The sequence below is a fragment of the Talaromyces proteolyticus genome (genome assembly GCF_021365285.1).
Source record: "Talaromyces proteolyticus strain PMI_201 chromosome Unknown BGW36scaffold_1, whole genome shotgun sequence".
NCBI classification, from domain to species: Eukaryota; Fungi; Ascomycota; class Eurotiomycetes; order Eurotiales; family Trichocomaceae; genus Talaromyces; species Talaromyces proteolyticus.
The window spans coordinates 3,188,312-3,198,849 of NW_025764277.1; the positions used below are offsets into that span (position 1 = coordinate 3,188,312).

At 43.4% G+C, this 10,538-nt stretch overlaps 3 protein-coding genes across 3 annotated transcripts; 1 reads left to right on the forward strand and 2 right to left on the reverse strand.

The window, feature by feature from the left end:
- Positions 1–2,158: 2,158 nt before the first annotated feature.
- Positions 2,159–2,923, forward strand: BGW36DRAFT_354211 (uncharacterized protein; the record flags this gene model as incomplete). The annotated part of the gene is made up of 1 exon (XM_046213501.1): positions 2,159–2,923. The coding sequence occupies one exon, from the start codon at positions 2,159–2,161 to the stop codon at positions 2,921–2,923; it is 765 nt and encodes a 254-aa protein (XP_046078438.1).
- A 440-nt stretch (positions 2,924–3,363) lies between these two features.
- On the reverse strand, positions 3,364–4,338 carry BGW36DRAFT_354212 (uncharacterized protein; the record flags this gene model as incomplete). Its single annotated transcript, XM_046213502.1, has 3 exons — positions 3,364–3,750; positions 3,822–4,057; positions 4,116–4,338. 3 exons carry the CDS (start codon positions 4,336–4,338, stop codon positions 3,364–3,366), a joined length of 846 nt encoding a protein of 281 aa, XP_046078439.1.
- A 2,761-nt stretch (positions 4,339–7,099) lies between these two features.
- BGW36DRAFT_285760 (putative alcohol dehydrogenase) lies at positions 7,100–8,209 on the reverse strand (the record flags this gene model as incomplete). The annotated part of the gene is made up of 1 exon (XM_046210351.1): positions 7,100–8,209. One exon carries the CDS (start codon positions 8,207–8,209, stop codon positions 7,100–7,102), a length of 1,110 nt encoding a protein of 369 aa, XP_046078440.1.
- Positions 8,210–10,538: the final 2,329 nt, after the last annotated feature.

The following is a 10,538-nucleotide window of genomic DNA, read 5'->3' on the forward strand; positions in this document are numbered from 1 at the left end:
AAGGGGTCCCACTCCTTGGGAAGGCTAGTAAAATATAACTTTCGAAGTAGGGATCATCAAGCGTATTTCAGCTGTAAATGGTATGTAATTTACTTATTTCAAATTATTGCTACGGCGGACTATACGAACCACCTTGCCAAAATTTGTTTTCGTAATTTATTTTTTATTTTCCAAATCACTAATATTGATTTCCTCACATATTTATTTTTATATAAGGGGTGCGCGCCCGCTGCCTCTGGGTGCCTCCTAAAGTTGAAACACCTGCCGTTGTCTCCAGATGTCCACTTTTGTTCAATATACATGTAATCAGACACTCTCGGTCCTTTTATTACAACACTAAGCCTAATTATCGCCAACAATTGATATTCTTGGTCTGGTAATCACGATTGATATTTCCATTGGAATTTAGAATTGTTTTCACGGAAAACAGTAACAAAACGAATTTTGGCAAGGTGGTGCGTAAAGTCCACCAACCTTTCAACATGAGAGAATACGACAAGGATTTTCGGCTACGTACTCCCCCCCCCCCACAACAAAGAATGAATGATTTAGTATGAATTCATAACATTTAATATATAGGAATAGGTATTATATATCATGAAAACGATATAGTAAGCAAGTGGTGCTTGTGGTACTAGGTGTTTACCTCGGCGCTGAATGCTTAGGCCCCACTGTTAGTTCCTTAGCTCCGCATAAGGTCGAAGGATTATGCTCCCGTTTCAGGGACCGGCCTGCCCCCTCTGCTACATACAGTAGACCCAAGCAAATCCGCTAAATCGGTGGTTGGCCTATCGGTGAAAATCCGTGGGTACAACTGACTTTAGTGTAAATACAGAGTACTGGTGATCCTACACTATATAGAATCCGAATAGACTACTACTTTCGTATTTATTATTAGAAGGTCTTATAGGTGTTTGGCCCCAGGGCCCGTATCCCAGAAATTCGTCCCGACTCTCGCTATTAAATGGACTTGTGGAGCCATGCTAATGTATTATTGACTCCAGTTCCACCACAGTCGTCCTGATCACGCAACACCTGCAAACGAGTGCTAAGCTGCAACATCAATGACATGTTCCGTGCGGATCCCCTCATTTGGGTAATCAGATCGATCGCTAGAATTTCTGAGACACGCTTGAAAAGTTTACTGCCACAGAAATGGTGGTTCCCGACTAGTGTCCAAGTATCCTTCTGTTTGTCTCCTCCAAACTCGCCAAATGTCAGTATTGTCGGTGATAGAATCGATTACATAAAGCTTGACCCAGAGTCGTCACACAAGCAATCGCGTATATTTAGAGCTATGTATTTGTAATGCTAGGGTTGCGTACATCCCTGGCGATTCGCTACTACGTAATATCCACGCAACCTACATAGAACTTGGTAAACGGCTAATTTTTCCTATGATCATTGCTTTTATAGTCTAGAGTAGGAGTGCTTCGAGGATTTACATCTATCTGGCGATCTGCAAGTTATTTTGGAAATTCTGGGGCTCAAACTAGTAATAACAATACTAATAGTTGATGTGGTATTGTAAGTATGGTTCCGTCAAGTCAATTGTTGGAGAATTACACAAGATGATATTAGTAAAACAATAAACGTACTCAATTGACTGCGGAAAAAGACTGCTAATAAAGACTTGATTTTAACAAACAAAAAACGAAAAGAAAAAGGAAAGAAAAGAGAGTTAAGCACTCAATGATTACACTAAGGAACGTTGATTCTAGGATGGAATCTCACTAAGAAATCAAGGGCCGAGGCTTCCAAGTTATTTCTTGGAAAGTTGATATAGTTAGCTGGCTGCAGCGATTATTCAACGGATAATAGGCACATTATTAGGAAGTTCTTAATCGGAACATGGCTAGTAGAGCATCTACGCTTACTCCGAGAGCAATGTAACTTCATTTGAACTTCATCATGCAGTCCATAGTGTAATAAATACTGTAATCAGATGGACGGTATCTTTTACTATGGCTAAACCGATGTAACCAGGGTGGAGGCTTGGTATCTGCCCCCAGTCCATATGTGATTGCATAATTTTAGAAAGATTGCGCTTATGATCATATTTGTATGACCGTAGGAAGCATCAGAATTCCAGAGGGTATCCAGTTCTGCCCGCCTCTGATTTTTGAACCATAAAGCTACTTTGTGTATTATCATCAAAATGCGTGTCTCTGGGGTTTTCTCGCTGGCCCTCTGTGTCGCAACCTCCCTCTCCTTGACTATTCCCAGGTCTAGAGCAGATATCGTTGCAAGTCCCGTGGAGAACAGAGCTGATAGAAAGAATGTGCTTGCGCCGCCGCTGAAAAGAGAGGAGGACAGCACCTTGGCGGCTCCTTTGAAGAGAGAGGACGACAGCACCTTGGCGGCTCCCTTGAAGCGAGAAGAGGATAGCACCTTGGCGCCCCCTTTGAAGAGAGAGGAGGACAGCACCTTAGCCCCTCCTTTGAAGCGAGAGGAGGACAGTACCTTAGCCCCTCCTTTGAAGCGAGAAGAGGACAGCACTTTGCCGGCTCCTTTGAAGAGAGAGGAGGACAGTACCTTAGCCCCTCCTTTGAAGCGAGAAGAGGACAGCACTTTGCCGGCTCCTTTGAAGAGAGAGGAGGACAGCACCTTGGCGGCTCCTTTGAAGAGAGAGGACGACAGCACCTTGGCCCCTCCTTTGAAGCGAGAAGAGGACAGCACTTTGCCGGCTCCTTTGAAGAGAGAGGAGGACAGCACCTTAGCCCCTCCTTTGAAGCGAGAAGAGGACAGCACCTTAGCCCCTCCTTTGAAGCGAGAAGAGGACAGCACCTTAGCCCCTCCTTTGAAGCGAGAAGAGGACAGCACCTTGGCGGCTCCTTTGAAGAGAGAGGAGGACAGCACCTTAGCCCCCCCTTTGAAGAGAGCAAATTCCCAGAAGGATCGTCTCGGTGCGAGCCCTCTGTAGGCGAGAAATATTGAGTTGAACGATTTGTATGCCATCCAACCAATGTTTAACTTATCGCTAACTAGGAGTAGTAAATTCTCGGTTGCTGATCGATTTTATTTCAACGGTATTATGGAATGGTTGGTGAGCGGATGTGTCAGTTGGATTGTTGACAGAGTTAAATTTCTTCTACGAGTGGAATATACTTCAATTTGATTATTATTGCTCCAAGTCTTGTATTTACACTCATGTGACAAGATATTGAATATAGTATTAAGATTTTCTGTCTTTCGCCTCCATTTCACCAATTTACGTCAGATTAACCACATACTTTCTAGAGTCCCGCCCATAGATAATGGAAAAAGTTTAAATATTATTAATATTAGTATGGGGAGGGCTGCTATACTCAATCTACGTTTGCGGTGATGCTATATGCAACCCTTTGTCACCCTACTGTAATGCTAATACGAAGGTACTTCCTCCACAGGCTCCTCATAGTAATCGTCCGGAAGGCCAAAGTACTCCCTCATCACTGGTGCATACGGTGAGTCTCGAGGACAGTATTTGTAGTGCTTAATGCCGCCGCTGTCATCTGCAGCCTCGTTGTCATATCCATAACAAGCAGTATTTTCCTTCGCCCATCTATCCAGTTTCGACCAGTCCCTGCACTGACGTGGCTCATCACGCCCAGAAATCTTGTCTCCAACTTCGCTCAGGTACAAAGGCGTGTCGTCGCCTTCACAGAGAATTGCCTGGCGAATACCGTCGAGACAGTGCAAAACATGTTCGTAATGATCGGTCCGTTGAGATCCACGTTCCGTTGCGACGATCCAGCGCCGTATTTTTTTCTACGTATCAATCCCATTAGCCCTGATCTAAGCGTCCTAAAAGAGTGAAAAGTTCTTAGTAATAAACTTACAATACAGTGTAATTTGTGGTAGCCAGCGACTAGATACACAGCACGACTATGATCCCAGGGGAAGGTCGCTGATGGATGGAGTCCTTTAGCCTTAGCCCAGTCTTTGGGTAGAGAGATAATTCCCTGGCCGATTGTCATGGCTTCCCAAACCTCGTCTTGTAGAGTTGAGTTTTGGTTTCCAGGGCCGAAGGGAGATTCCCAGTCATAGACAACTGGCTGGTCATGGGGGAGACCACCTGTATATTTAGTCACACACACTGATTTCAATATTTAGTCGGCGAAGCTCCAACTCACTGTAATCTGTTGGCACATCTCGAAAAGAGACATTTTTTGGAGCAAAGTAATCCACCGCGGCGATGATATTGAGAATGATGGATAATATGGCGATCGACTCTACGAGGATGAATTTGTAGGTATGCCGTGCTTTTGTTTTTGTTTTTGGAAATGGCGTGAAGTCGTCATCAAACTGCAGCTCTCTCGAAAGCAAAGCATCAGCCTGCTCCTTTTGACGGTCCATAATTCCTTCGCGTCTCTCTTGCTTCGCTGTTGGCAAGCTATCTCAAAAAGTAGGCTCATGCGAAAATAATAGTAGGCATGACATGCGTCTAACACGCGCTTTCCACAATGATGGGCCCGGTAATTAACCATTAAGTCTCCACAGAAACGTTTAATAATGTGTCAAGAGTGGCGACTGAAAATCAGGAAAGGGAAGATCCTTGGGCCTTAGGACTAAGAACTTTCTGCAGGTACGTGAATTTGGCCCTCTTCCGAAATTACAGTTAGTTCCGCTATAAAACTACTTAATATCTGTCATATATATGATATTGATGCCCCATGCATCAATATTTGATAATAAAAAGAAATGGAAAAGCACGTATGCCTACAAAAGGAATCGCAAGGAATTCGCTGCGATATGTGGGTGGTCGCCTTTGAGACTTTCTAACAGGATAAAACGGCAATTATAGCCTTTCAGGCGATACGATTTTATTACAGGGATATTATTATCCCTCAGACTCCAAGACCTGTTTCTCCATAGGCTTTCTTTGTGGCTGCCAGGACTCAGCACCAGTCCCCTCGATCATTCAAAAGTGCGATCAACGCCGCCTACCAACTGCAGAGACAACTAACACATAGTCTTAGTAAAATGAGGAATTATAATTGGAGTGATGGTATTATTAATATGCTTTGATCAGCACGGGCGCGACTCGATAAGTGTTCCAGAATGCCGATGAATGAACTAGGATGTACTGTATATTACTACCTAGTACGACTACGAATACGACGTTACGATAGCTCCCGTTATTTACAACTAGCTTTAAGCCTTTACCTTTGAAACCTCATGACGATCATTACCTTTTGCTAAATTACAAGTTTGAAGCAACGTAAAGGGCTCGTTTAGTGTAACTGTTGTATAATTGAAGACACTTTCCTTTTGATCGCTGTGGGGGCCGCATCTGCGCCTCTTAACTAGTCATATTTCTTTACTTGGAAATTACATGGACTAGAACATGCATTCGTTGCTATTTATCCTTTGAATTTGAGTTCAATCTCTTGTAGCCTTTAAATTTGAATTAAAATTTGTTCTTTAATAGCAATAGCAGCAATACTAAAATGCTAAATAGGAATCGTTGATAATAGTGAGCCAACCTGGTGATTGATAGTTAGTCCTATTCGGATGCCTCAGGCTATTCACCTTCACTGCCCACTAGTGAACGCATAACGGCCCCCGCAGCAGCCTAGGTAGCTTCATATTATCATCCATATCATCTATCTCAGCTTCCCCATCCTTTCCAGGTCCGTACTTAGACATAGTAGTAGAGACTTATTATTGTACTCCTGGGTCCCATGCAGTTGCATACACTAAATATGCACTAAATATGCACGCCTCATTAGCTTGTCCAGACAAGCGCTAGCGAACAGACATAGACGGTATTTTTTACAACTATTACCAGAAATCCCAACAACCGAAATTTACCATCTTACCCCTTGGTGGTCGTCTGAATTACAAACGAAGTGAAAAGGAAAGGAAAATAAAACCCCTCCGGAGTCCGAAGGTTATAATCGCCGGAATTGAGAGACGACTGGGCGAAAAGTCATAGCTTGTAATACCAGGGCAAAAGCGAACCACGCCTTTCAGACACTTCCCAATCACACATGGTAAATCCCCGAGAGTGGGACTATACTCTCCAAAGTCACTGAAAAGAACATGAAACGTCCCGATAACGTTGCAATATTAGTGATTAGAGCCAGCTTGGCTCATTCCGAGCATGCCTATTACTTGCTGGTGCTTCTCCTCGGCGTGTATCCGATGGAAGATGAGTCTATTGATGTTATAGTTTCCAATACACGCAGATTCAATCACATACGACCATAGGGTGTGGAAAACAGGGCTTCCCGTCCGCTCAGCCGTACTTAAGCCACACGCCGGCTGGTTAGTAGTTGGGTGGGTGACCACCAGCGAATCCCAGCTGTTGTATGTTAATATTTTTGTGTCTCTTCACTCGGAAATTCTCTGTGTCATCCAATGGTGTTATTTCCTCATTTCCTCCTTCTGTTATGACCAATGTGGCTAGCTCAATTCGTCAAGCCGAAACGTATAAGCCTACCCATCACCCAGTGGGTTTATTGACAACGATAAAATTTTTAAGTATAATTAACTATAAACTGCAGGACCAGTAATACAACTCGACTGTAATTAGAAACCAAGGTATTGCGAATTGGGGATAACCAGTTCAGATGTTCTCAATGGCAGTGGAATTTTTGGTTCTACCAGACATATCGATTGATATAAATATTACTTATTTTAAAGAACATGACGAACCACGGAGAATCGCACGACCATTTTTTCAGTCATGATAGCTACTAACGTGGATATCAATTGATTGTCGAATGGCTACATCTATGTACGGCATCTATATGGTAATGTCTAATATTGAATGTTATATGTATGTCCGACTTTAACGCCGAAGAATTTTCAATGTGAGCCATCTGGTTTTAACTAATTGTACGGCATAGCGACGTCATAAACTATCATGCAAGAAATCTGAACATCGAAAACCTCGAAAGAAGTGAATCTGTGAGTTTTCTATATTGATCGACAAACATATCGTTGATATTATGACACTCAAAGTTTGATAGAGGTAGATGATAATAATAATTCTATATATATTAAGGCACATGTATTAACTACCTGTGTTTGTAAAAACTGAACGCTAAATACCCATCACTACGTATGTAAACAGGTGCTACTTAAACAAGGAAAGGATATAGATGCCGCATTACAACGTCACGACAATTTTGCTGGCAGAGACACCTTTCTTTTGAGTGTTAAAAGCATTTTGGATATGCTCAAGTCCGTGACCGACAACATCGGTCTTTGGAGCAGGCGTGAATGTACCTGCAGCAAGAGCCTTGGGAAGGTAATCCACAAATATGGCCTTGGCCACCCCACTGTTGGTGATCATACCGGCATTCAGCAAGTTGGATTTGACACCCCTGAAGAGACCCTTGACCTTGAAGGAAATCATCCACGAAACGAAGAAAATGACAGTTCGGAAGAAAATCATGCTTTGTGGCTCTTTCTGTGGAACGGGAAAAGAGGCCATGGCAATGAACTTGTTGCCGTTTGATTTATTCAAAATCTCCATACATTTCTCAGCGGCGCCCTGTCCGATAGACAAGGCACCTGCAGTAAATTTGCCTTTAAGAGCTTTAGACATGTCGGCGGTGACTGTCGGACTCTTATAGTCAAAAACTTGGCTGGCACCGAGTGACTTCAAATACCCATGATTCTTGGGAGAGCCGGTGGTGAAGACTTCATAACCAGCAGCAACCCCTAACTGAATAGCATTAACACCGACGCTCGTAGATCCTCCCCAAACAATAAGCGTCTTTCCGTTAGAAGGTTTCGCCGGCTCCGAAGGTAGGTCGAGTGCCAACTCTGTATCCTCAAAAAGACCTGCGGCGGCAGTAGCAAGACCCAGAGGAATCACAGCAGCAGATTCATACGTAACTTTCTCTGGAATGTGGGAGACCAGATTGGGACGCAGCACTGTGTAGAGCTGAAAGCCCCCCTCAGCAGGGTCATTTATCTTTTGATCAGTCCCTCGAGTGAAGCCGACCACGCGGTCACCAACTTTGAATCGAGTGACATTTTTACCAACTTCGACAACCTCTCCTGCCACGTCTGAGCCGAGAACGAAGGGGTAAACGAGATGAGTAAACATAATGTCTCCTCGCGATTGAATAAGCCAGTCGATGGGATTGATAGCAACGGCGCCATTCTTTACCACAATTTTGTCGGCCTCGGCAGATGTGTATGGGGCATCTTGGACTTCCAGGGACGGCGCCTTTTGGCCTGGTTGATAAGCAGCACGATTAGAAGGCATTTCTAATGATGGATGATACCAATTGATAGATACGGAAGTTTCGCGAAGAAGGGGGATTATAGCAAATCTCAAAAAGAGCTGGAAAGGATGATAATATAAAAACTCCTTTGACAATAGTAACACAAAGATGAAGACTAGGAGGATATTGAAACAAGGCTGCCAGTTATAAGGAATTTGCCTTGTCGCATCACCCGCATTAAATCCGGAAAAGGAATTCAGAACATAAGGGGCTTCACATACTGAGCTTTACAACAGCCACATGAGCTAGTTTGCGAAACCTTTCGTCTTACTAAAGTAAGTCACGTAGTTATTTTGCGGCGTTATGCCTTAGCGTTGCGGATTTTACTTAAGAGGAGAATCGCGGCGGACGATCGGATCGGGTGGTCGGATTCAAAGAACAAGGGAGAGTAATTAAATGAATTGTTTGCGATAAGACTGTCTGTATTTAGCGCCCGAATTTTCTTTAAATGGTGGAAAATGAAAAAGGTGCCATATGTGCCATTCCCGAGATAATTGCCGTTCTATGACGATATGACTGTTTCTATGTGGCCCTTGAAGATAGACACCGAGATATTACTAGTTCTTGGACACAGCCTTGAACCGTGTGCTGTCGAAAAGAGCAAAATCGTCTTCGGTTTCTTACTTGCGGTTTTACCACCAAGGCCTTCTATTTCTCCTCAAGGAAATAACAGAAAGCACTCGGAACCAATACCCTTGGGCTTTAATTACCTTGTTTGGGAAAATTGAATTATGGGCGACTGGGTGGATTCTACGCTTCATGATTATTACCTGGTCGCTTTTGGTCGATAATCTGAACAAGATGCGAGTTACTTCTCTATTTCTAGGTAAATTGCTCCAGCTGATGAAAAATTAGTACTACTGCCGTTCTTTACGCAACATGAAGAATCGTAGTTTATTCTTGTTGAAAGCCTCTGGAGCCTCCATATCCGCTCAGGTGGATTAATCAATATCTATCTCTATAAAACTCGAATTCTGTCAGAAGAACTCAAGGTTTCCGTAGGATAATGTTAGGTAAAAAAGCTCAAAATAGCTACCAAAAGTGGAACGTATATTTTGCTAGAAAGACAGAAAAAGAAGACGTCAATGTTGGTTACTTTTCATCCACAAGCACCGCATTTATCTAGGAGTCGAACTGAAAAACATTAAAAGATCCATTTCCTCCGCCGATGTCTCCTCAAAAGTGAATAACCGTGCATTGGGAAAGCCTTGAAAAAGAGAGCAGCTGCCATGCGAAGCTCGACTTTAGCTAAATGTATACCGGTATAGACTGTTACATAATGAATTAGTCGTCGATTAAAAGCCCATTGTCTAGAAGAGCCTTTGTGTCAGGTATAGAGAGCACAAATTGAAGGGAACGTGAGACTTACCTCGAGAACAACCTCCGGAAGGCAGGAAGGTGTCTTTCATTTTCTCGAGTTGGGTTATACTAACGTTCAGGTTCAAACCTAATTGTAAGTGAAACCTTTGATCATCATGAAAGCAGCAAAGAATAACGTACCTTTCTATCTTTAGGAAGACAACTCCTATTTCGATGCAAGCTATAAGCCTAGCAGAGACGATTGTGTTTCTGGGAATGTGGTGGTCACACAATCTAGCACCGGCGCAGGGAACAACACGGGGTAAAGGAAATAGTGTTGCTGGGTATACACGGAGAGTCTCATTGAGAACAGCGTTCAAATATGGCAACATTTGAAATCCTGGACATGCTTATGTTCCAGATTTTCTGGGTAGATCAGCAACTTCAGCTATCAATATCTTCTGGACTTCCAGGTTGAATAGGCGGCAAAGACCAAATATGTCGATGTTACAGCGGTGGTATCGCTCCCCGCGGCCATATAACCTACGGCTTTACGGACGATCTCTTCATCGGTCATACCGTCTTTTCCATCCTGACCGCCGTTATATAGCTTTGTAAGAGCGTCCGCATGGGGTCAAGCGGATTTATTGTTATAAGGTCTTTGTAACGCTGGATTGACTGATCGGTATAACTACGAGCATCAGTCTCAGCGGCATTTTTAAACAGCGGTGGAGGCAAGGCTTTTGATATTGGTTCAATGAATGGGAAATAATGGGCTTCATATTGAGTATAGACTGCTCCGAAATAGGACCGCAAAATAATCGACGGCGTTCGGCATGAAAATTTGGATTATTCGTGCTGAAAGGAGTTCTCCGTTCCTTGATATCAAGTTTGTGGTACTAGTTTGATTTGACGTAGCTAGCACCGACTTTGTGAATTTCACGTACAGGTCTAATATCGGCGAAGTCAAGCTCATTGGGGCTGATGAGAACAGCGGAACCTACAGGGGCG